We start from the raw sequence: 26753 nt of genomic DNA on the forward strand, positions 1-26753 counted from the left end.
GGGAAGTAGAGGGGAGAGAAGAGAGGAGAGAGGAGAGGAGGTCAGTCTCCCAGAGAGGAGAGAGGGAGAGAGGAGGAGAGGAGAATGAGAGGAGGCAGAGGGAAGAAAGGAAAGGAGAGAGGGAGAAAGGGAGGGAGAGAGAAGAGAGAATAAGGGAGGAGGACAGGAGGGAGGAGAGGAGAGAAGAGGGGAGGCATAGGAAGGGGAGGGGAAGAAGCGGAGAGGAGAGAGGGAGGGGAGAGAAAGGAGGGGGAGGAGGGGGAGGGGAGGGGAGGGAGAAGAGAGGAGAGAGGGAGGGGAGAAAAAGGGAGGGAGGGGGAAGGTAGGGGAAGGGGGGAGGGGAGAGGAGGAGAGGGGAGAAGAAGGGAGGGGAGGGGGAGGGGAGGGAGAGGAGAGGAGAGGGAAGAGGGGAGGAGAGAAGAGGAGAGGGGAGAGGAAGGGAGGAGAGGAGAGGGGAGAAGAGGAGAGGAGCTCAGTCTTCCAGAGAGAAGAGAGGGAGAGAAGAGAGAAAGAGGAAAGGAGAGAAAGAGAGAAAGGGAGGGAGAGTGAAGAAAGAGGGAGGGAGGGGGAGAGAGGAGGGAGAGGGACGGTTCACTGCCCAAATGGCTGCAAAAGTCAGGACTGGGGGCTGACACTGTGGTGTAATGAGTTAAGCCACAGCTGCAATGTTGGCATCCCATTTCAGAATGCCGGTTCAAGTCCTGGCTGCTCTGATTCCTATAAAGCTCCCTGCTAATGGTCTTGGGAAATCAGCAGATGATGTCCAAGTACTTGGGCCCCTGCCACTCACATGGGAGACCCAGATGGAGTTCCAGCTTCCTGGCTTCCGCCTAGCCCAACCTTGGTTGTTGCAGCCATTTGGAGAGTGAACCAATGGATGGAAGATCTCTGTTTCTCACTCTGCCTTTCAAATAAATAAAAAATAAATCTGAAGGGAAAAAAAGAGCCAGGAACTCCATGTAGCTCTACTACAGGGGTATCGGGGGTGAGGGTGAGGCAAGTACTTGGGGCATCCATCATTTGCTGCCTTCCCTCCACAATTTTTTCGAAGTACCCTCACAAATAGAAAGAGCATAGCGATTCTCCAGTTTTTAATAGTAAATTACTATATTTAAATATAAACAAAAGCTAATAATCATAAGGCACAGGCAAACTATGAGCAAACTGCTCTGTAGTACTGTAGTACATATAAAAGTTTAAAATGAGTGTGTTGGAGTGAGTGAGAAAAGAAAATATGGAAGGAATAAATGAGGAAGACTTGCTTCTAAAGTCTTTGGGATTAATAAGAGCTCAATTACAGCCTGAAAATGTAGCATGAAAAACACCAACAATAAAGAGGAAATGAAAGTTAAAAAGTGATGTTAACAATACACAGGTACATTTTTTTCTGCAAATTTTAATATTCCTGACTAGGGATATGTCTTTTAAATAATAGTGCAATTTTCTATTTTTTTCTTTATTTTATGGTACATAAAATTGCATATGAAGGGCTCTTAATCTTATAATTTGAAGAAATATAATGTAATCCATTATTTTCCATGATTATTTGAACAAGAACTGTTTTGTTTGCTTTTTTCCAAGACACTCACTTGTTGAAATAGAGTCTAAATGTTTCAGATTCTAAATAACCTATCATTTAAAAATGAACTACAAGGCCGGAGCTGCAGCTCACTTGGCTAATCCTCCGCCTGCAGCACTGGCACCCGGGATTCTAGTCCCGTCCCCGGCGCACCGGATTCTGTCCCGGTTGTTCCTCTTCCAGTCCACCTCTCTGCTGCGGCCCGGGAAGGCAGTGGAGGGTGGCCCAAGTGCTTGGGCCCTGCACCCGCGTAGGAGACCAGGAGAGGCACCTGCCTCCTGGCTTTGGATCAGCGCAGCGCACCGGGCATAGCAGCCATTTGGGGGGTGAACCAACAGAAGGAAGACCTTTCTCTCTGTGTCTGTCTAACTCTGCCTGTCCAAAAAAAAAAAGAGAACTACAAGGCATGCGTTATGCTGCAACAGGTTAGGCCAATGCTTGGAATGCACAAATCCTATTATCAAAATGCCTGGCAAATTGAGTCCTGCCTCCACTTCTGATCCAGCTTCCTGCTAACACATCTGAGAGGCAGCAGATGATAGCTGAAGTACTTGCATCCTTGACACCCACATAGGAGACCTAGCTGGAGTTCCCAGATCCTGACTTCTGCCTGGCCCCACCCTGGCTGTTATAGGCATTTAGGGGAGTGAATCAGTAGATGAAAGATCTGTCTCTCCCTCTGTCACTCTGCCTTTCATATAAATAAATCTTTAAAAAAGCAATAATAAAAATGAATCACTATCTTAAAAGTTCTCTAAACACAAATTTAATAAAAAATGGCAGTGCAACTTGGAGAACAAAGGAAAAAGAAGGCCTGCTAAACACACAAACACAACATAGGTTCCTTTCTAAGGCAAATTTGTTTTCTCCTTTAAACAGAATACAAAGCTAAAACTTCATGGGAAAAAGGGTTTTATTTATTTTTATTTTTAAAATTTGTTATTTACTTCATTTTATTTGAGAGCGCGAAAGCAAATGCATAAGATATTCTAAGTGCTGGTTTTCTTTCCAAATATCTGTAACAGCAAAGGCTGGGCTAGGCTGAAGCCAGAATCAGAAGCCAGAGCCAGGAACTCAAGCAGTTTTCCAGAGAAATGGCAGGGACCCAAGTACTTGAGTGCATGCTAAGAAGAAGTGGGACTCAAACCTAGGACTCCAATTGGGATGTGGCATCCCAAGTGGAGTCTTCACTGCTGCATCAAATGCCTGCCCTAAGAAGAGGCTTTAAAATGCAGGGACTTGGCGCCAGTGCTGTGGCCACAGTGGACTAAGCCACTGCCTGCAACGCCAACACCCACATGGACATTAGTTGGAGTCCCGGCTGCTCCACTTTCAATCCAGCTCCCTGCTAATGCGCCTGGGAAAGCAGCAGAAGATGGCCCACATGCTTAGGCTTCTACCACCCTTGTGGGAGACCTGGAAGAAGCTCCTGACTTCAGCCTGGCCCAGCCCCAGCCATTGTGGGCCCTTCGGGAGTGAACCAGCAAATGGAAGATATCTTTTTCTTTTTCCTCTCTCTTTGTAACTCTGCCTTTCAAATAAATAAATTATAAAAAAACTAGAGACCCACGTTGTGCCACAGTGGGTTAAGCATCACTTCAGACACTGGTGTCCCATACTGCAGTGCACAGTTTGAGTCCTGGCTGCCCCACTTCTAATTCAGTTCCCTGCTAATGCACCTGGGAAACCAGAGGAAAATGTTCCAAGTACTTGGGACCCTGCCACCCACATGGAATTCCAGGTTCTTGGCTTTGCCTGGTCCAGCCCTGGCCATTGTGGCCATCAGAGGTGTAAAACAGTAGATGGAAGATCTCTTTCTACCTTCCAAATAAACAAAATAAATTATAAAAAAATTAAATGTAGAAATACATGAATATTATGCTACACCAATCCTCAAGTAGGAATAAGAATGCCAAAAACACATAAGGGGTTCTGGCACCATTAAAGGGTATGCTAAATTTAACTAATGTGATTTTTCTTTCTGGTCTTTTTTCCTACCTCCCTCAGACATAGAATCTGTGGATTAGGAATGCAGAACAGGAGGAAAATCCTTAACAGTTCTACAGGTAAACTGGCTCTCCTTTCAAACTAACCATTAGTATAGGAAATCTTCTAAAAGAAACTGACAGGGCAGGAGCTGGGAAATGAGAGAGGGAAGCTATGATGCGGCTGGGCCTTTCCACTGTGAAATCTGGAAATAAAAATTTCTTGTATACTTTTGCCCTATGCATGCCTATGAAAATAAAATTCAGATAATTTAAGAACATGTGCAGACATTTCCTGTTTTAAAAATGTAAAACAGTTAAGTATGACTTCTAGTCATTCAACATTAAAACTTCTATTTGGAATGAAAGATTCAAAATAATTTTCTAATTTATTACTAAACATGACATTCCCTACTATTATAAAATAAAAAGCATGAGTTTTTTCATCAAATAAAAATAATTTTATATTAAAACTGTTTATCTAACTAAACTGAAAGAAGAAATATTACCTGTAGGAATTCTGAAAAGTCCTACCTTTTCTTTGCAGCTGGAAAGCATACTAATAATGCTAAGACAAACTGACTGGACTGAGAGCGCTGGGGACCAGTCTTCTGTTAGAATGGATAAACAGATATGACCATTGCTATAAACATGAGGATGAACAGGAATATTTTCACCAGTAAACATGACCTAAGAAAGAATAAAATTTTATTAACACTCAAATATTCTCTATTACCAAAAAAGAAAATATTGTACACAAGTAATAAGTATTGACTTCTAAGAACAAAATGAAAACAAACCAAAATCAGTGTCCGGAACAAGATAAATAACTATTTGTTTATTCTCATTTTCTCAGTTAAGTATGGGTTTCATTGTAAGAATAACCATGTAGTACGGGGGAAATCCCAAGTTACTTTATATTTCAATTATCTTTTAATAAATTCCCATTAGAATTTCTAAATTACTAGGTATTTTTTGACTAGTGAAAGACAACTACATTTATAAGAATAGTTTTACAGGTTCCTCTCATTGCTCTCAGCATACAAAAACCAAGTTCACCAGAATTTCAAACAAAAAAGTATTCAATTTTGAAACAATATGAACCACAGGTGGTTAGGATCACCTCTACCTCAGCTACAAATGCCAGCACCTAAGCAAAGGAAAATGACAATACATATATATATACATATTCCATATATGTATATTCCACTATAATACATATATTCCACATCCTCTAAACTCATATCCATTTTTACGGGCAACTTACTAGTCATTAATTGGCAATAATTAAGCTCCTAGATGAAAAACACAGTTTGACTGATTCTCCTAATTACGTTCATCTCTGCTTTTCCTTTTACTTAATTCTTCTAACAGTTTTCCCTTTCTCTATCTTGTTTCAGCACTGTTTTGAATGGTAATAAATCCATTACTCCTTTTCCTTTGTCCTAATAATGGGAAAAAAACCGTTAACAGTGTTTCTCAAATATCTATCTAAGCATTTGAATAGGCATAAAGCATCTGTAAGCATAGTCAAAAATAATTCAAAGAAAACAGTAATAACTTTTATGATTAGGAATGTTTTTATATATATCCTTCTCCAGAATAATTATTTTTACATGAAAAATTAAAAGATTGCTACTTTAAGTCTTTCAAATTTTATATCACAATACTACATTTATTTTGCAATTTGCAGTAATTCCTAACTCCTGATCTTGTCATTTGAAAAAAGAAAAAATCACTTGATAGTCTAGTTAAAAACACAAAATCGGGGGCCAGCACTGTGGCGCAGTGGGTTAGCTGCCGTCTACAGTGGCTGCATCCCATCTGGTTCATGTTCTAGCTGCAACACTTCTGATCCAGCTCCCTGCCAATGCACCTGGGAAAGCAGTCGAAGATGGCCCAAATCCTTGTGCCCCTACACCTACCTGGGAGATCTGGATGAAGCTCCTGGATCCTGGCTTCAGCTTGGCCCGACTCTGGCCATTGCAGCCATTTAGGGAGTGAACCAGCAGTTGGAAGCTCTCTCTCCTTTTCTGTAATTCTGACTCTCAAACAATATAAATCTTTAAACACACACACACACACACACACACACACACACACACACAGTGTCCTACTTTCAAAGGTAGGTAATGTGATATATATATAAAGCAACAGCTTCTAAACTAGGCTGAAAGTACCACTCAGCCCTGAAAACTGCCTCATACCTGAAGATAGGGTATCAATAAAAAGGAATCCTGTTTTATTACAGAAACTGATAAATTACATATTGTTCCTAGGCATACCCTTTCCCCTCCTCTTTCTAAAGCAGAAAAGAAAGCCAGAGAACTAAGTATGGTCAGAGTAAGTTGGTTTAATATGAAACATATTATGGAAAGCCACAGAAAGCTAAGGTTTTACAGATAATTAAAATATGCAGCTATAATTCTGATTTTATAATTTTACAAACCTTTACATATTAACAAAGCAATTTTTCATACAAGTTAAGAGTCTTCTAATATCTTAAATACACTAACATGTGGAACTCATTTCCTTGACTGACACTAATATAAGGCAGCAAAAGGAATTTTCCATATTTGCACATTCTTCATTTCTTTTGTTTAATTCTGGCCATCCACCCCAAATCTTCACTATAAAATGCTAAAACAAGGCTGGAAAATAAAAGTCAAGTCTCAAAATAAGAGAAATCAAGTAACTTGTCCTACTCTGAATGCAGAAGACACCCCAAAAAGAACCTGACTTTGGACCAGTTGTGTGCTAACCATGCCAAGTCTTTCAACTGCATCCATGAATGCTGGTGCTCTCTTCACCTTGTGCTAAAAATGTGCTGCTCTGCAAAAGGAAACAGCTGCTCATAGGTCTTACAGTTCCAAGCTTTAAGTCTGTCCATCAGTTTTTAAAATAAAACTTTACTTTTCACAAATATGAACTACAATTTATTACACTGTATCCATTAAATATTCCTAAAATGTGTTGTGGATGTCTAGGATGGGAGCTTATAAGTACCACAGAACATGTTTCTACTTTAGGGTATTCATTTGCCATGAAAACACATTTGACTAATTGGACATTTTCATTAAGAACACAAACAATACCCAAGAGTTTATTCCCTGGCTGTAATTGTTTTTTGAAGGATACTTTTTCCAGGAGGCTTTTGTTATGAAATGTCCAAAAAATGAAGAACTGTCACTTATCTTCTTTGGGAAAAAAATGAATCTATGGATCATCAGCTACAAGAAAAATACACTGACAACCAAATGCAAAGGTTATCACCACATGCTTTGACTAACCAATTCACAGAACAGAAGGAAAGTAGTATTTTTCTGGGAGAGAAATTATTATATACTTAATCATGCAATCAGAGCCATGAAGTATGCATGAATTTAAAGGAAATCAGGAGAGAAAGGAAAGAGAGAGTGGCACTGGAAGATACTGAGAGCAGAAGTAGCAGACATTCTACATAAGCAGAGAAGAGAGCTCAAAAATCAAGACAGAAAAGTTATGAAGTAGGAGGAGGCTGAAATAAATCAGACTTCAATCACAAATAAAAAAGTAAAGGCTTTTCAACATGCTTCATGCAAAGCAAATGCAGCCTGTCTGAAACTTTGGGCAACCAAAAGCAAGGGAATTAATTATTTGTACACATTATAAGTAACCCCTAGGGCCTAACCTGCCAGAAATAGAATTTCAGAAGTTTGTCTAAACAAGGGAAGGCTGACTTTACATGCCAGAGGTAACTTCCTGAAATAAAATCTTCTCAACAGTTTATTCATGTTAAAGGTTGGTAGGCAGTTTTCACAGCCAGTTTTAAAGTAATCCTTGTAGCTCTAGCTCTCTGCCTGATGTTATGGGGGACAGTAACCAAGCTCAATTTCCATTCCCATTTATTTAACATTTAGCAGAAGCCAAAGGAAGAAGTGAAATTTCAGTTTTTTTAAAATGGAACCAAATTGATTCTGAAAACTAAAAAGAGATTGTTTCTAGAGTTAAAAAAAATTTGGAGTCTCAAGTAGGCAATAAAACTAGAACTCTGGGATTGGACATTTGGTGCAATGGTTAAGATGCCAGGATCTGGGTTTAAGTCCTGGCTCTCTTCCCAATTCCAGTTTCCTAATAATGCACACCCTGGGAGGCAGCAGATGATGGCTCAACTACTTGGGTCCCTGCCACCCACGTGAGAGACATGGATTGAGTTCTAGGCACCTGGCTGTTGCTGGCATCTGAAGTGTGAACCAGAGGACAGGTGTTACCTCTGTCTCCCTTTCAAATAAAAAAAAAAAATTAATTAATTTAAATGTATTCATTTTAAAAATCAAAAACAAAACAATCAGCTCACGTGACCACTGTGTGTTAAACCACAAGAACTTTGCCAATTCAGACTCAAACTGTCATATAAACAGTTTATAACCAGAGACTGCACACATTCCCCAGTGTATAAACCACCTGAGTAAAATGAACTAAACAATCTTGGAGGAAAAGAAAACTATTTTATGGAAATAAAGTTTGAAACTTAGAAAAGGATTTTAGCTCTAATGTACATGAATCATATTGAAGTTCTGAGTCTGCATTAGAATCAGTCCTCAAATGTCTCTAAATTTCCAAACATCTCCTTAGCAGTGCAGCTTATTTCAAAGAGCAAATGAGAGCTAAGACAAAATTATGCTCAGCATATCTATAATTATTTTAAATTAATAAATCTGAAAAGTCAGGGAGAGAGACAGACACAGAGATCTGAGAACGCCCATCTGCTTTTGTTCACTCCCCCAAATGCCTGCAGCAGCCTGGGGGTGGTCGAGAGGCCAAAGTCAGTCTCAGGGAACTCAATCAAGTCTCCAACATGGGTGGCAGGGACCCAAGTATTTGAAGAATTACCTACTGCCTCCCAAAGTACACATTAGCAGGAAACTGTACCAGAGAGCAGAGACAGGGCTCAAAGCCAAGTCTCCAATATGGGAGGCAGACATCTTAACCACTACCATGCTCACCCATTTATAATTCTGGAGTAAGCATGCATATTCTATAACCAATCTAAAATTCTAAGCAGGGTAACTCCTGGGTAACTTTTGGGGAACCCTGAATGTAGTGTTCACTAAAATCTAAACTGAAAGTCACCATAATGATAAAAAAAAATCTAGAATAAGGATGAATACCATTTGAATTTGACATAGTTTGAGAATAGTTCAATCTTAGAGTTACCGATATTTACACTGACGTGGTAAGATTGTACCATTAAGAATGCAAACTACCGCTATGTTTAGACTATTAGGAGATGCAGAGTCATTTAAGATTGTGTCAAGTGAGGTCAAAACACCATATCCATGCAGTGAGCAGTACAAAGTCTTTAATTATATATGCTAATCTATAATACATCCAACAACAGTATGAGGGAAATGTTTTCATTTATTAAAATCACAGGCAGCTGACAGTGCTTAACGGTAACTACAAGAAAAAGAGTACACAAGGAAAGTTTGAAAAATGAAATCAGGTATTTAATTATGTACAGAACATAGTATGACCAGTATAGCATGAATGATAAATATCTGACAAAATGACTGGAGATTGGGATTTTCGCATAGCTTTCAATCCAATTCTCCCTGTTAGTCTTCACACGTGTATGAGTAGCAGCAATACTAATAGTTTTCCCTAATACTACAGAATTACCACTACCACCATGTACATATGTATCACAAAAACAAAATTCTTTATTTTAAGATTTATTTATTTAAAAGTCAGTTACAGAGAGCGAGAGTGAGAGATCGAGCCTCCACCCACTGATTCACTCCCCAGATGGCCGCATCATCCAGGGCTGGGCCAGGCCAAAGTCAGGAGCCTCATGTGGATCTCCTATGAGGGTGGCTGGGACCCAAACACTTGGGCCATCCTCTGCTGCTCTTCCCAGGCCATTAGTAAGGAGCTGGATCAGAAGCAGAGCATCTGTGGCTTTACCTTTTTGGCCACGATACTGGCCCTGAAGAAAAAATTCATTTTTTAAAAAATTTATTTGACAGGTAGAGTTATAGACAGTGAGAGAGAGAGAGAGAGAGAGAGAGGTCTTTCTTCTGTTGGTTCACTCCCCAAACAGCTGCCACAGCTGGCACTGTGCTGATTTGAAGCCAGGAGCCAGGTGTTTCTTCCTGGTCTCCCATGAGGGTGCAGGAGCCCAAGCACCTGGACCATCCTCCACTGCCCTCCTGGGCCACAGCAGAGAGCTGGACCAGAAGAGGAGCAACCGGGACTAGAACCTGGTGCCCATAGGGAATGCTGGCGCCGCAGGTGGAGGATTAACCAAGTGAGCCACAGCGCTGGCCCCTGAAAAAAATTCTTAAACACAAGGAAACCAAAATTAAGATTCCCTTGGATGTCAACTATTTTCTTTATACCTGTGTTTCTCTAGCCTACCAGTCTTTTCCTTTATTTTCCCTTTGCTTTACTCCTAAGATTTCAATGAAAAGGGTTAACTGTTTATCACTTCATCAGATATCCTAGATGCTAGACCATTTAAGGCAATAAAAATTGCTATTCAAGACTTTGTGAAGTTTGACTAGCATTACATGAAAGAGTAGGGAGAATCAGACCAAGAATAAAAGCAATGATGAAGATATCATGAAATTAGGTTATGGATCTTTCCAATGAAGGGAATTTTGAGGAAGAAAAGAAGGGAATATATTAAGAAAGCATGAATAGGAAACATTAACTGAGAGGATACAGGAAATAGCACTTTTTGTCCTAGTACTTCTTTGGTTCTTTTAAAAAGATTTATTCATTTGAGAGGCAGAGTTACAGAGAGAGTCTTCCATCCACTGGTTTACCCCCTGAATGGCCTCAAGAGTGGAGCTGGGCCCATCCAAAGCCAGGAGCCAGGAGTTTCTTCTGGGTCTCTCACATGGGTGGAGAGGCCAGCCCAAGCACTCGGGCCATGTTCCTAGCTTTCCCAGGCCAAGAGCAAGGAGCTGGATCAGAAGTGGAGCAGCTGGGACTTGAACTTCTGCCCATATGGGATGCTGGCGTCGTAGGCAGTGACTTAAACCTACTATGCCACAGAGTCAGCCCCTCTTTTTTTTTTTTTTAATAAAGATTTATTTATTTGAAAGGCAGAGTTAGAGAGGTAGAGGCAGAAGCACAGAGAGAGAGAGAGAGACAGAAGACAGAAGACAGAGAGACAGAGAGAGAGGGAGGGAGAGAGAGAGAGAGAGAGAGAGAGAGAGACAGAGAGAGAGGGAGGGAGGGAGGGAGGGAGGGAGAGAGAGAGAGAGAGAGAGAGAGAGAGAGAGAGAGATCTTCCATCTGCTAGTTCACTCCCCAAATGGCCAAAAGGGCTGGGCCAGGCTGAAGCCAGGAGCTTCTTCTCAGTCTCCCACATGGGTAAAGGGGCCCAAGCACTTGGGTCATCTCCATTGCTTTCCAGGCACATTAGCAGGGAGATGGATCGGAACTGGACAGCTGGGACTCAAAACAGTGCCCATGCAGACAACAGCAGCTTAATCCATTGCACTATAGTGCTGCCCCATTGCCCTAATACTTCTAAAACTTTGTAATCATGGCAAGTGTTAAGCACTGCTTTTAGCATCAATATAGACCTTTAAAATAAATATTTTTCCTGTTTCTAAAATACCTAAAATTTCTTCAACAAAAATTAAGAGTTGAAAGGCTTAAAACCAAGTGTAACTGGTCCACTTAAGGCCATAAAGATGCATTTCAGATTTATCTCATTCAAAAAGAATGTTTTGACAGGAGAAAGAGGAATAAATAGTAGATATATGAAGGAAAGGAAGAACTCCTAATATGAAGGAGGCAGAAAGGGAAAAAACCAAAAGGGTAAAGTACTAAGCTTGAGGATTTCACTGTTTCTATGGAAACTAACCACACGTCTCAATGCCTATGAGACAATGTCCAACTCCCGCAGAGTGCATGACCCTCTCAGCCTCAAAACAATCCTCCACTCATATTTCCTGCTATAGTTACAGTCCTCCATGTATTTTACACTTAAAACTACAAGAGCATATGCTCACATATCTCAGAAGAGGCCAGGTCCTTTCATATTTTATCCCATACTTTTCACATACTCCTCTTACCCTTGATCTTTAAAGCAGTTCAAAGGTCACCTTAGTCTACTCTAAACTGGTCACTGCCTTTCCTTTTCCTCCCGAAGCACATTACTATTTTTATTATCCTCCCAATTTCATAGGCCAAGAATTGTGAGGTCTTCTTTGACTCTGATCTTAGTTCATAGTCCACATCAATCTATCAACAATTATGTTGATTCAATTTTTAAAGTTAAGTCCAAAATATGGCTACCTTCCATAATTTCCATGGCTACCCTTCTGTAGAAAGCTGCTAGCATCTCTCTTCTGGATTACCAAATTAGCCTGTCAGGTCTCCCTGTGCCCTTGCATTAACAGTCTATCTGCTATAGCCACATTGTTCCTTTTCAATAGGATCACACCATTCCTCTGCTCAAAACCTTCCAAAGCCTTCCCCATTTACTCTAAGTCAAAAATTACTACAATAACAATCATTGGGGGCTGGCGCTGTGATGCAGCGGGTTAACGCCCTGGCCTGAAGCGCCGGTATCCCATATGGGCACCGGTTCGAGACCCAGCTGCTCCACTTCCAATCTGGCTCTCTGCTATGGCCTGGGAAATCAGAAGAAGATGGCCCAAGTTCTTGGGCCCTTGCACCCATGTGGGAGACCCAGAAGAAGCTTCTGATCCTGGCTTCAGATCAGCGCAGCTCCGGCAGCTGAGGCCAACTGGGGAGGGAACCAGTGGATGGAAGATCTCTCTTTCTCTCTCTCTGCCTCTTCTCTCGGTTTAACTCTGACTTTCAAATAAGTAAATAAATCTTAAGAAACAACAACAACAACGATCATTGTTCTTTACAATCAGTGGTGGATACTCCAGGCCAAATTAAGTCTTTAACTTATGCCCTATACTGCCCATTCTTATACATCACTCTAGGGACCTACTCCTGTGTGTGCTGTAAACTGAGGATCTTTGCTTTTGTCTTCACCTGTTCTTTCAACTCCTTTCAGGTCCTTTCAGGTCCTCCTTCGATGTCACCTTGTCAGTGAAACCTTTCCAGACAACTCTACCCTATATTCAACATCTTCATCTCTCTTCCTCCCTTTTCCCCCACCATCTTCCATACTGAAGTTATTTTACTTATTATGGCTGAATCTGCCTGCAAGAATGCAAACCTTCAATAAGAAGGACTTTTTGTTGTTTTTGTAGTTTTGGTCACCACTGAATTTACCAGTGTATGTAGAGCACAGTGTCTTTCCTATGACATTTACTCAATAAATTTCTAGAGAATGAATGAATAAATGTCTGCCTATCCAAATGTCAAAAAAGATTATAAGCTGTTTAAAGGCAAGCCTAATGTCCTTTTTTTATCCCTATACTCTCCCCCATCTCTCAAATACAGATAACAGTACCTACATTCAATATATACTCAATACATGTAGAGCTAACCAACCATATACCTATACCCTAGCAAGGGAATGGAATAGAACATACGTGGGAAGATAAACATTAATGGGAAAAATAATTAAAAAATGTTTCATCTCTATTCCCATATTAACTGAAAACTGTTTGTTGTTATTGTTCTTTCTTTTAAAGCAAATCACTGAGCGAAACATTGTATTTAGATAGCTTTTTTACTGTAAGGGAGCTATCACATGAGAAATTAATAATTGGTAAAGGTGAAAGAAAAACTATAAAGGTGTGTAAAAGTCTTACAGATCTCATTTACAGGTACAAAAATAGTGATGTAGAAAAGAAATCGGTCAATTCCAGGGATACTTCAATCCAAATCTCCCATGTGGTTATCAGGGAACTAAGTAGTGAACCATCAGCTGCTGCCTCGCAGGTTGTACATTAAAAAGAATCTGGAATAGGAAGCAGAGCCAGGACTTGGATCTTGGCATTCTGACATGGCACATGGGTGTCTCAAACAGAATTTTAAATCTCTTTTAAATCTTAAACCACCTCTCTCAGAGCCTTAAATGATATTGTTCTACATATCATCTTTTACCTCAGAGAAAACTGCTACATGGATAAACAGGTATTTTCCTCATGTTGGTACTTATAGCTAATTAGCAAAATGAGGTAAGGGAGAGAAAAGCCTTGGGTTTATTAAACCATGAACAAGACAATTCATTTTAAAAAACTTCAATGTCATCACTTAAAAAGGGATATTTCAGGGGCTCGCGCTGTGGCATAGCGGGTAAAGCTGCTTGCCTGCAGTGCTGGCACCCCATATGGGCATAGTTTGAATCCTAGCAGGTCCACTTCTGATCCAGCTCCCCATTAATGTGCCTAGGAAAGCAGTGGAAGATTGCCCAAGTGCTTGGATTCCTGCACCCATGTGAGAGACCCAGAAGCTACTCGCTTCAGCCTGGCCCAGTCCTGGCCATTGTGCCCATTTGAGAAGATCTTTCTTTCTCTCTCTGCCTCTTCGTAATCTACCTCTCAAATAAACAAACAAATCTTTAAAAAAAAAAAAAAAAGAAACCTATTAGACAATAAAATCAAAATGGCAGTTAAATTACAAAATGAGGGCCGGCGCCATGGCTCACTAGGCTGATCCTCCGCCTGTGGCGCCGGCACACCGGGTTCTAGTCCCGGCCGGGGTGCCGGATTCTGTCCCGGTTGCCCCTCTTCCAGGCCAGCTCTCTGCTGTGGCCAGGGAGTGCAGTGGAGGATGGCCCAGGTGCTTGGGCCCTGCACCCCATGGGAGACCAGGAGAAGCACCTGGCTCCTGCCATCGGATCAGCACAGTGCGCTGGCCACAGCGCGCTAGCCACGGCGGCCATTGGGGGGTGAACCAACGGCAAAAGGAAGACCTTTCTCTCTGTCCACTCTGCCTGTCAAAAAAAAAAAATTACAAAATGATATAAATATTATTAATACTATAAATGGAGGTAATGTGTGTAGAAATGGTTACGTCAGAGGTGACAATAAAGGAACTTGCATGTCAAGCCAATGACTGAACAGAAAATAAAGAACCATTACGATGTTTTACTGCTAAGAGTGGGGGCTGGGAGGGAGGTTGTATAGGAAAAAAATGAGATAATTATGTCTTCAAAGACATCTAATGGCACTGAGAGAAGACATAAAGGAGTACAAATAAGTAGAGGCTAACATAACAGTCCAACTGAAAGATAAAAGCTTGGACTACAGCACTAATAGTAAAGTAAGAAAGGAGTGAACACTGGCCGGCATTGTGCTATAGTGTGTTAAGCTGCCATATGGGCAACAGCATCCCAAATGGGTGCTGGTTTGAGTCCTGACGGCTCCACTTCCAATCCAGCTCCCTGTTAATCCTTCTGGAAAACCAGCAGAAAATTGTCCAAGTGTTTGGGCTCCTGCATCCACGTGGAAGACCCGAAGAAGCTCCTGGCTCTGGCCTGGCCCAGCCCTGCTGCAGCCATCTGGGGAGTGAACCAGCAGACTGAAGATCTCTCTCTCTCTCCCTGCCCCACCCCTGCCTTTCAAATAAATAAAATAAACCTTTAAAAAAAAAAAAAAAAAAAAAAAAGGAGTGAACTGACTAAAGTATTTGCAAAAATATTTGGAAAAAAATTGTAAAATAGTGATGGAAAGGGAAGAATTGTAATGTAGCGGGTAAAAGCTGCCACCTGCAGTGCCAGCATTCCCGTATGAGTGCCAGTTCAAATCCCAGCTGATCCACTTCCGATCCAGCTCTCTGCTATGGCCTGGGAAAGCAGTGGAAGATGGCCCAAGTCCTTGGGCCCCTACACCCACATGGGAGACCCACAGGAAGTTCCTGGCTCCTGGCTTCGGACTGGCTCAGCTCTGGCCAATTGGGGAGTGAACCAGTGGATGGAAGACCTCTCTCTCTCTCTCTCTCTGCCTCTCCTTCTCTCTCTGTGTAACTCTGACTTTCAAGTAAATAAATAAATCTTAAAAAAAAAAAAAAAGATGAAATTCAAAATGACATTTGACTTTTGATTTAGAATTAAATGCTATTAAGAACGTTTAGAGGATTTTTTTTTTTTTTTTTTTTTTTGACTTGACTTGACTTCCTATCTTCTGGGGCCGGTGTTGTAGCTCAGTGGGTTAAGTCACCTCTTGCAACCCATGAGTACCAGTTCAAGTCCTACTCTTCTAATTCTAATCCAGTTCCCTACTAATTCACCTGGGAAAGCAGTACAAGATGCCCCAAGTACTTGGGTCCCTGCCACTCATTTAGGACACCTGGATGGGGTTCCTGGCTGTTGGGGAATGAAGTAGTAGATGGAAGATATCTGTCTCTCCCTCTTTCTCTGAAACTCTGCCTTCCAAATAAAAATAAATACACCTTTTTAAAAAAAATCTTTTCTCTGATGAAAAATTTGTGAGCCCCTAGAGTAACCTTTTCCAAGTATTCTCCTAGACAAAAGTTCTGAATTGGTGTTTTGTATTCTTCCTTCACATACCTTCAAACAAACAGAAAGTAAGATGGAAAACAGATGGAAGGTGACAAGGCAATGGAGTCTAAGACCCTCATTACTTCATGTATTAACAGCCAGAAATAACACTTACAAGCAGGCAGGAAACAAGTGAAGGTAATTCTCTGGAGGAAAGAACGATTTTTGCTTTGTCTTTTGATTATAGTTGACTGAGATCTATTATAGACAGCGTAAACTCCCTTCACTTCTTTTTATGAAAATGGTAAAAAGCCTTAACAGTTTTCTGCTTACAGGAAATCTTCAGAACTCAAGGAGTCAGTATCCATTTAATCCTGTGCCTTTAAACATCTCTCTTCTCTATCCATATCACAAAAACTAAAATCCAACTATTCTCCCACATGATCAAAAAAAAAAAAAGATTCAGCTATGTCTGATATATTCTTTAATATGGCAATGAAATATGATTTTCCTATTTTAGCACCTAACAAGCTGAATTTCAAGTATCTGGGAAACAGTTCAGGTATTTGGTTCATTTTTCAGACTTCCCATTAATTAACAATACTCCAGATTTAGCATTAAGTCTTATCATTTTAGCCAAAAGATGTCACAAACCTCAAATTTAAAAATTAAGTACTTTGTTGTAATAATTCTCTAAAGAATAAGTACTTCTAGTAACTCATTCACCCAACCTACCAAGCCAGAAACCTGGGAGTTATCCCAGAGTCTCCCTTTCTCCAATTTCTGATTATTCATTTACCAAAGTTAAATACTTCTCAAAAATGTTCCTCTAGTACCATTATCAACTGAGTATTAAGCCACTGACTAAACTGCGTCTTAAATTACAATAATTAGATTTGGAGTTGATGTACAAATATGTAACACTGGTAATGCACCACTCTGTCCTTGCAATACTAAAAGACTGCAAAAACAGCATGTCAATGCAAATTCTAAGTGCTGCTTCCAACTGAGTGCTCACCTCTTTATCATGTCACTCTGTCACCATATCTAGCACAAAGTACCTCCAGCTATTCCAAAATGCTAACATCTACAAATCAGAGGCCAAGGTCAGACTTTTACCCTTTTCTGCTAATATCCAGAGAGAAGCAACAATCTAAAACTCTTGAAACTACCAGTGCAACAAAGCCCTAATAGCAACAGTGAAATATTCATAAGATCTTTATTATACTACAAATGAGAATGAGTAAATCCATTCCACGTATTTATAATGATTTTCTTTTGTACATTTTTACTTAAAAATCACTAATTTAGCATTTTGCTATTACTAAAAATAAAAATTTAAAAAGCAAGGCAATTACCTGAGGAGAGTCAAAAGGATATCGACTACTAAATTTAAATAGAAGTTGAAATTTTTCCCCTTCATATAAGGTACCTGGTGCACCCTCCATGTCTACAATCCACCTAGAACAGAAAAAACAAATTTAAAACTTAACATAAAAGGGATTAAGATGAGAAGCAGAAGAAGGAATACAGAGAACATCCTCTAGGGCAGGTAGTGGGACAGGAGCATACTTCACCCTCCCAACAACTCTGAGTGGGCTTTAACACCCTGAGTCCCTCCTCTAACACTCAGGGGTTAAGACACTAGAATCAAGATCAGATGACTAGCAAAGGACAGAGACAAATTTTCATCCAGGCATGAAAAAAACGAAAAACAAACAGCATAAAATCTCAAACTCAGGTGTATTGACACAAAAAGAGCTCTTATTCAATTTTTTAATATTTATTTGAAAGGCAGAATTAAAGAGAAAGAGAGATGGACAGACACAGCCACATACATACACACACACACACACAGCCACATACACATACACACACAGATTTTTCCATCTGTTGGTTCACTCCCCACATGGCTGCAATGGCCAGAGGTGGACCAGACCCAAGCCAGAAGGCAGGAGCTTCCTCTGGATCTCTCATGTGGGTGCAGGGACACGAGTACCTGGATCATCCTCCATTGCTCTCCCAAGTGCACCAGTGGGGAGCTGAATCAGAAGTGGAGTAGGGAGGACTTGACCTAGCATTCCTTTTTTTTTTTTTTTTTTTTTTTTTTTTTTTTTTACAGGCAGAGTGGACAGTGAGAGAGAGAGAAAGGTCTTCCTTTGCCGTTGGTTCACCCTCCAATAGCCGCCGCAGCCGGCGCGCTGTGGCCAGCGCACCGCGCTGATCCGATGGCAAGAGCCAGGTGCTTCTCCTGGTCTCCCATGGGGTGCAGGGCCCAAGCACTTGGGCCATCCTCCACTGCACTCCCTGGCCACAGCAGAGAGCTGGCCTGGAAGAGGGGCAACCAGGACAGAATCAGGCGCCCCGACCAGGACTAGAACCTGGTGTGCCGGTGCCGCTAGGTGGAGGATTAGCCTAGTGAGCCACGGCGCTGGCCTTGACCTAGCATTCTGAAATGGCAGCATCTCTTAAGCTGCTTTGCTATAATGCCAGCCTCAGTATTTATCTAATTTACTCTGGAAAACAAACTGAGTTTACTGAGACAGGAGACATGCCAAGGTAATTATGACTATATAAAATTTTTGCCTTATATCCTAACTATAACTATTACTGACATTTACATTGTTTCCAAATTAGCCTTAAAATTAGTAACACTGATATGCATATATCTAGTTCTAAGTCAATCTTTTCCTCTTTGTACCCTTCTTAAAAGAGTTTTAGGGTATATTTATAAATTCAAAGGTTAAGATATTCACATTTTATAAGGTCTTAATATAGTCTACCAGACTACCAGTGTTTCAGAGAACTGTTTAAACATTTTTGCATTTATTTCTTTGTGAGAGAGCTCTCAGATATCTACTGACTCACTCAAATGCTTGCAAACAGCTGGAACTGAGCTGGGTTGAAGCTAGAAACTCAAATCCAGATCTCCTGCATGGTGAGAGGAACCCAATTACTTGTGCCATCACTGCTGTCTAGCACAAAGCTGGAATCAGGAGTCGGAGCCAGGAACAGAAGCCAGGTACTCTGATGTGGACTTTTTAACTTTAATTAATTTATTAGAAAGGCAAAGTGACAGAGTGAGAAAATGAGAGTGACAGAGATCAATCTTCCAACCGTTGGTTCACTCCTCCTATGTCTGCATCAACGAGGGCTAGGCTAGGCCAAAGCCAGGAGCCAAGAACTCCAGCCAGGTTTCCCACATAGGTGGTAGAAGCCCATCTTCTGCTGTCTTCCCAGGCACATTAGCAGGAAGCTGGATTGGAAGCAAAGCAGCCAGGATCTGAAATGCACTTCCACGTGGGATGCCAGACACTGGCCTGAGGTGAACATCCCAACCTACATCTTAACTGCTAGACTAAATGCTGCCCTAGCTTTAACAATTTGTTAGTCATTGTGTTAATGTGGTTCCTCACTCCCTCAAAAAGAGTAAAGGTTAAAAAAGGAAGCAGTCTGAGGATGATCGACTTCATTGAGGTTTACAAGGCCTGACTATTACAGAACACTCCGAGGGGGATTAACACAGAGAGGGGTTAAAAAAAAAAAAAAGATAAAAATGGGATTAAGGATGGGTATTTGGTCTAGCAGTTGTATCAGAGTGGCTGGTTTCAAGTTCCATCTCCACTCCCAATTCCTGGTTCCTGCTAAGGGGAGGAAGCAGGTGATGGTTCAAGTAGTTGGATGCCTGCCAAACACATGAAAGACTCAGAGTTCTTGGTTCCTGGCTTCAGCCTGGCTGAGCCCTGGCTATTGCTGGCATTTGGGGAACGAACCAATGGATGAGAAACCTGTCTTTGTCTCTTTCAAATTAACAAATTTTTAAAATGAGATTCAATCTGCACCAGGGCAAAAACAGAGTCAGACTGTTCTATTTTGTTTGATTTTATAGATTATCATACTCTTTTAAAATAGCTTCAAATTTATTTGCTACAAATGAAAAATCACTTGAGATTCATCAATATTCTAAAGATATTATATATCCAAAGATTTGTAGTAAAATTTCAGAATTCAATATGTCTATCCACTCAATATACACATTCTCAACACTCCTGTTCTTAGAGCTCTAGTCATTAAGGTGCGGACTCAAATGTCAAAAGTCAAAGGTAACCAAAATGCTTCCTTCTGAAAGGATAAATATTTCCACTATTATGTGAATTTTGGTCACTTTTACTCCCTGCATCTAGAATTCAATAAATATTTCACTTGGTGTATTTATGTTACAAGTTGATTTACAGAAATTTCTATCTTACTGGCTTCTTTTCCTTATTATATATATACATATATATAATATATTAAATATATACTATATATTTAATGATTTATTTTACTTTGTTGGAAAGACAGAGTTACGGAGAGAGGTCTTCCATCTGCTGGTTCACTCCCCAGATGGTGGCAGTGGCCGGAGCTGAGTCAATCTGAAACCAGCGCCCAAGGACTTAGGCCATCTTCCACTACTTTCCCAGGCACATAAGAGGGGAGCTGGATTGGAAGTGGAACAGCCAGGACTTGAACTGGTGCTCATACAGGATGCTGGTGCTATAGGCCAGGGCTTTAACCCACTGAGCCATAGCGCCAGCCTCTCCTTTTATATTTTTAGAGATTTTGTTGTTGTTGTTAATATAGAGGAGCAATTATTTCAAATTTCTTATCTATTAAAGGAGACTGCGCAGTCAGACCTTCATAGTTACCCTTCTATACAGTATGCAGTTATACAGTATGCAGTTAATATGTTTGGAAGATGGGAAGAAATAACTCATTATTATTGCTATTATCTTCAAAGCTCTAAATGGTCTCTTTAAAAATTTGACAGAAGCTAGTGTTGTGGCATAGAAGTAAAGCTGCTGCCTTCGATGCCGGCAACCCTTGTGGGCACCACTCATGTCCAGGTTGCCCCACTTCTGATCCAGCTCCCTGTTAATAGCCTGGGAAACACAGCAGAAGATGGCCCAAGTACTTGGGCCCCTGCCACACAAGTGGGAAACCCAGAAGAAGCTCCTGGTTTCAGTCTGTCCCTACCCTGGCTTTTAAGGCCATCTGGGGAGTGACTCATTAGATGGAAGACATCTCTATCCGTAACTGTTTCTAAATAAATAAATAAATATTTTTAAAATATTGGCTAGGCCGGCACCGCGGCTCACTAGGCTAATCCTCCACCTTGCGGCGCTGGCACACCGGGTTCTAGTCCCGGTCAGGGCGCCGGATTCTGTCCCGGTTGCCCCTCTTCCAGGCCAGCTCTCTGCTGTGGCCAGGGAGTGCAGTGGAGGATGGCCCAAGTGCTTGGGCCCTGCACCCCATGGGAGACCAGGAGAAGCACCTGGCTCCTGCCATCGGATCAGCGTGGTGCGCCGGCCGCAGCGGCCATTAGAGGGTGAACCAACGGCAAAGGCGGACCTTTCTCCCTGTCTCTTTCTCACTGTCCACTCTGCCTGTCAAAAAAAAAAAAAAAAAAAGAAGAAGAAGAAGAAAAAAGTGGCTAAATAACTCATACCAAATCATTGTATTACAGATTAGGATTATTTCATACAAAGTCAGACAAAAATTTTTAATGCTGCTCTGTCATTTTCAAAAACTTACGAAAGATACTGCTTTTAAAAAAAGGCTTTATAATTCTGCAACAATGTGTATAATGATACATGATACAAGAAATTAAGTCTGTAAATGCAAGGACTAAATATATTAACTCCTTGACGTACGAAAATGGGATCAATATGAAAATATCATAATTCAAAAATCTGAACATAAATTCATAGACTATGTCAATAATAAAGAAGTACTTTAAATATTAAACACTTACTGTGTAATTGAATTTTGAACGCTCTTTTCATTTAAAGTCATCCCTGGAGGCGGGTCATTTTGCAAAGCCAACAGTTCTTTCTGTAGTCGTTTCTAGAAAAGACCACCAACAATTATTTGCAATTTTTTTCCTTTATAACATGAAATTTATAACATAAATTATAGTATGAACTCACTGATTAAACTTCCTTCCAATGCTCAATCCCTTTCCCTCTACAAACCCTGTTATCTTGTACTTATCATATATGCCTAATTCTTAAAATTTAAATTGTCTATCCTATAACCCACAATCTATTGTCAAAATATTTCAACACTGACACTGTAAAGTGGTTATAAGAGTAGCTAGTTACCTACAAAACATCAGCTTCTTTAGGACTTCATAGCTAATCTTTTGAAGTTGCAAGGTCTTAATAGCCTAGAGTGCTTCCTCTGCTATTTCCACTTAAAAAACAAACAAACAAACAAAAAACAGCTCTCCGTAATCATTAAAAAAAGAAAAAAGAAAGTCATTATACACAAATAAGCTTTCCAGAGAACTTGAAAGCCTTTGAAAAATTTTAAGTAATTTTAGTTTACAAACTACTGCCCATATTTCTTAAATAGGATCACCTGTACATACTTAAGATAAGTTATTGTTATGGACAGTATATATTACACAACATTAAAATATAACACATCAAGGTCTAGAATATGTATTTTCCACATATTAGGTGCCTAAAATAACTTTTTTGCATTCTAATTTGCACAACTCTCATTATTCACTTCTTCCTTGTTATTGATGGGTATTCTTTTTCAGTGTACAATGATGAAGCAAAACAAAAACCACAGCAGCTTCCAATTTATGGACTTCAAAACCAAGTAACTATGGGATAGCATTGTGGTATAGCAGGCTAAGACTCCACCTATGATGTTAGCATCCCATTTGGGCACCAGTTTGTGTCCAGGTTGTTCCACTTCCAATCCTCAAGTCTATTATGTAAAATGATGTAGTATTCTCATATAACTCCTGAATACTTTAGAGCATCTCTACATTACTTATAATACCTAATACAATATAAATGCTATGTAAATAGTTGTTACACTATATTGTAATGATGGTATGTCACCTTGCGTTTGTTAGACAGTAATAATATCAAATTTCTCTGCCCCCTCCCATTAGTACCATGAGATGGGCCAACCTTCCAATTCTTCATTTCAATATTACCAAGCTAGTATTTAAGGCATGCACAGGACCATGTTTTTGACTGAAGGAATGGTGTCACTACATTTAAAAAAACAGTTCATGCCAGCCCTTTGCTGTCTAAGTAGGGAGTAAACTACCTTGCATATTCTCAATAATGACAGCAGGGCTAGTATTCTGAGTTAAGGAGTGCCTCCTAATGAAACTAATAATTTGCCTCATATGATCCTTTTGGCTCTTCTGGAAAGCTAGGTTTAAGTTCCTTGAATGTGGACATTCAAGAATTGAATGTAAAGACAAATTAAAATTCATCTTCATTGAAGATCTACTATAATGTTTTAGAGGTAATTAGACTATAAAAAACATTACAGCTTCCACCTTGGTCATTCTCTTTCTCAAAGCATTTGTCCTGGAAAAAATCTAGCTATCATACTGTAAGCAGCCTAACTGTGAGAAGATATTCACCTTCTAACTTTGAAGACAAAGTGTAAACAAAAGCAGCTGAAACACTAGCATTAAGACAGAACACTAGCATAAGCACTGAGCCACCTGCTCTTAAAGCCATCGTGGCAGGGTGGGTGTTTGGTGCAGCAGTTACTATACCACTTGGGATGCACGCATCAGAATGCCTGGATTTGCATCCCAAAGGCTCAAGTCACAGCCACTCCTGTCGGAGGTTTGGATGGCAGGCTGGGTTTCCGGCTCAGCCTGGCTCAGCCCTGGATATTGAGAGGATCTGGGGAATAAAGTAGCACTTGGAATATCTCTGTCTCTTTGCCTTTCAAATAAGTGAAAATTAAAAAATAAATCAATCATGATAATACCATTCTGCTTTCCCAGACAGTAGTAAAAATGCCAGCTATAAACTGAGGTAACTACACAATGGAAAATAAATGCAGAAGGGAACCACTGTAACTAAAGCAGGAGAAACACCCAGAAACGATGGGGGGAAAGAAGGAAGAGGATATTAGTTCTAGTGGTTCACAGCCAAGTATCCTTCCTGCAAGTCCCTAAGATGGTGAGGTATGGGAAAATTACAAATAATCACAAACATGCCACTGTCTCCCAAATCTGAGACATGCCATCAATTCTAAGATATGCCATTATTTTATACAACACTAGAAAAGGAAAATTCCTGCCAATTATTCAATGACATGCATTGATAACACATCTTTTTTAAAGATTTATTTTATTTATTTGAAAGACAGAGTTACAGAGAGAGGTAGAGGCAGAGACAGAGGTCTTCCATCCGCTGGTTCACTCCCCAGATGGCCGTAACGGCCAGAGCTACACTGATCAGAAGCCAGGAACCAGGAGCTTCTTCCAGGTCTCCCACGTGGGTACAGGGGCCCAAGGACTTGCGCCATCTTCTACTGCTTTCCCAGACCGTAGTGGAGAGCTGGATTGGAAGAGGAGCAGCCAGGACTAGAATCAGCATCCATATGGGATCCCGGCGCTTCAGGCCAGGGCGTTAACCCACTGTGCCAGTGCCGGCCCCAATAGCACATATCTTGATTTGAAAGATTAAAGTATAAAAATAAGCATTTAAAAAATCTATAAAATATAGAATTATAAAATTAACTTTCCTAACCTTTAGGTACAAGAAAACTTGAAAAATAAAATTTCAATTAAGTTTCAGTAAATGTAACAACTGAAATGATTCTTATCTCCTATTTTATCTCATCTACCCTAAAACACATGACTTTAGTCAATCTATTAAATGTGCACTTAATGCCCAGAATTTCCACAGCAGTACACAGACATCTATCTTTCTAGGCAAAAAATGACCTAAAGTTACTAGCAAAAGAATTTATTTTCTTTATCTCACTCATCCATCAAAAATGGCCAGACTTAGAAAGCCAATGTTTTGAAGCATGTCAACTCTGACGCAAACCTTGAAAACACCTAATCTTCAACACGTTGGCTCAACTCTGGAAAGTGCACAGGAATTTGAGCTCTAATAGGAGACCCATGTGAGTTTTCCTGTTTAGTAAGAAGGATCCTAACATCTAAAAACCACTGAAGACAGGTCATTTAACACTTTCAAAACTAGCTTAGCTTTTCAGTGGCTCTGTAGTCCAGCTAGTACTTCCCCTTCTCTCCTTCCTCATTACAAAAATGAAGAGACACGAAACCATGTTAATTTAGAAAAAATACCTGACAAATTATCCAGTTTACTATTATCAATGACAAGGTCTTAGGACATATCAGAAAACTGAATTAACACTCTAGTATGTCATTATATATTACTTGAGAATCTCTACTCCATCATTACAACAGCCAAGGATATGTGACCTCTCCTAAAACTTTTTTTCCCAACTCAGTGCACATGAGGGATTACTGAGATTTATTCTTCCCTATGGTTGTTAAGGAGATAACAACATCAAAGTGCTGCTCAGATTAATATACTATCTGCTCCCATCTTCCCCTGTTGCCTTTTCAAGTCACCACTACAGTAGTTTCCCACAAAAGGTGAAATGTGGGAACATAAGGACAAAGTAATAAAACAAGCGATTTAAAAAGTAATCACTCAAGAATGGCGTGGTGGTGCAACAGGTTAAGCTACTACCTGTGACAGTGGCATCTCACATGGTGCCAGTTCGTATTCTCCACTTCCAACATAGCTCCCTGATAATGGCCTGGGAAAAGTGTTTGAGACCCTGCCACCTACATGGGAGATCTGAATGGAGTTCCTGGGGGACCCATATGAAGCTCCTAGCTCCCATATGACCCAGTCCTGGCTGTTGTGGCCTTTTGGGTAGTGAACCAGCACACAAACTCTGACTTTCAAATAAATAAGTCAAAAAAAAAAAAAAAAGTAATCACTCTAAAAATGTAATCACTGAAACATTTCATCAGCCCTGCATAGATGCTGTGGATTAGTTCGAGGACCACTGTGGATACAACAATCCCCACATACTGAAGTCTCTTATGAAAAATGATGTACTATTCTCATATAACTCCTGAATACTTTAGATCATCTCTGTATTACTTATAATACCTAATACAGGCCGGTGCCGCGGCTCACTTGGCTAATCCTCCTCCTGCGGCACTGGCACCCCGGGTTCTAGTCCCGGTTGGGGCACCGGATTTTGTCCTGGTTGCTCCTCTTCCAGTCCAGCTCTTTGCTGTGGCCCAGGAAGGCAGTGGAAGATGGCCCAAGTGCTTGGGCCCTGCACCCACATGGGAGACCAGGAAGAAGCACCTGGCTTCTTGCTTCAGCTCGGTGCAGCGCGCTGGCCATAATAGCCATTCGGGGGTGTGAACCAATGGAAAAGGAAGACCTTTCTCTCTTGTCTCTCTCTCTCTCTAACTCTGCCTGTCACACACACAAAAAAAACCTAATACAATATAAATGCTATGCAAATAGTTGTTATACTATATTGATTGTTTAGGGGATAAGACACAATTTCTAATTTTTAGTATTTTTGATATGTGGCTGGTTAAATATGAGATGTGGAACCCCACAGATATAGAGGGTTAACTGTAAATTCTATTCAGTTGATTTCTGCTCCCTCAACTCAAAATGCCAAAGCCTATACAAATATAAACTCAAAAAGTCAAACCAAGTTTGAATATGCCAAAAGGCCTTCCTGGCAAGATCAAGAAATGAGTTATAATGGATAAATAAAAAGATTAACATTTTTGGGTAACATTTAAAGAAATGACTACAACAAAAACTCTTTCTAAAGCCTAATATATACCACTGACATTATCTTTATTGAATGTTAACCTATTAATAATTGCTTCAAATTAACAGTGAAGTCTATATTTTATGAAAGTAACTATTTTCAAAACAAAAATTATGAGAAAAGTGGCATTATTTTATATTGTTGCAAATTTTTA

At 40.3% G+C, this 26753-nt stretch overlaps 1 protein-coding gene across 19 annotated transcripts in view; it reads right to left on the reverse strand.

Moving 5' to 3' along the window:
- Window positions 1–26753, reverse strand: part of UBE2W (ubiquitin conjugating enzyme E2 W) — a 69328-nt gene that overhangs the window by 20424 nt on the left and 22151 nt on the right. For 6 of the 19 annotated variants that reach the window (XM_089335427.1, XM_089335428.1, XM_089335423.1 and 3 more), the window contains exons 2-3: window positions 21729–21820; window positions 17293–17395 (exon numbers count right to left, since the gene is read on the reverse strand). In XM_089335427.1, coding sequence (XP_089191553.1) covers window positions 17293–17395; window positions 21729–21820 — 195 coding nt within the window. Of the gene's footprint in view, window positions 1–4073; window positions 4255–5489; window positions 6216–9265; window positions 9533–17292; window positions 17422–21728; window positions 21821–26753 lie in introns of those variants that run through there. The other 13 variants (XM_070075222.2, XM_089335417.1, XM_051844567.3 and 10 more) reach the window with 7 other exon arrangements.

This window comes from Oryctolagus cuniculus, chromosome 6 (genome assembly GCF_051225735.1).
Source record: "Oryctolagus cuniculus isolate XC-2025 breed Fujian yellow rabbit chromosome 6, ASM5122573v1, whole genome shotgun sequence".
NCBI classification, from domain to species: domain Eukaryota; kingdom Metazoa; phylum Chordata; class Mammalia; order Lagomorpha; family Leporidae; genus Oryctolagus; species Oryctolagus cuniculus.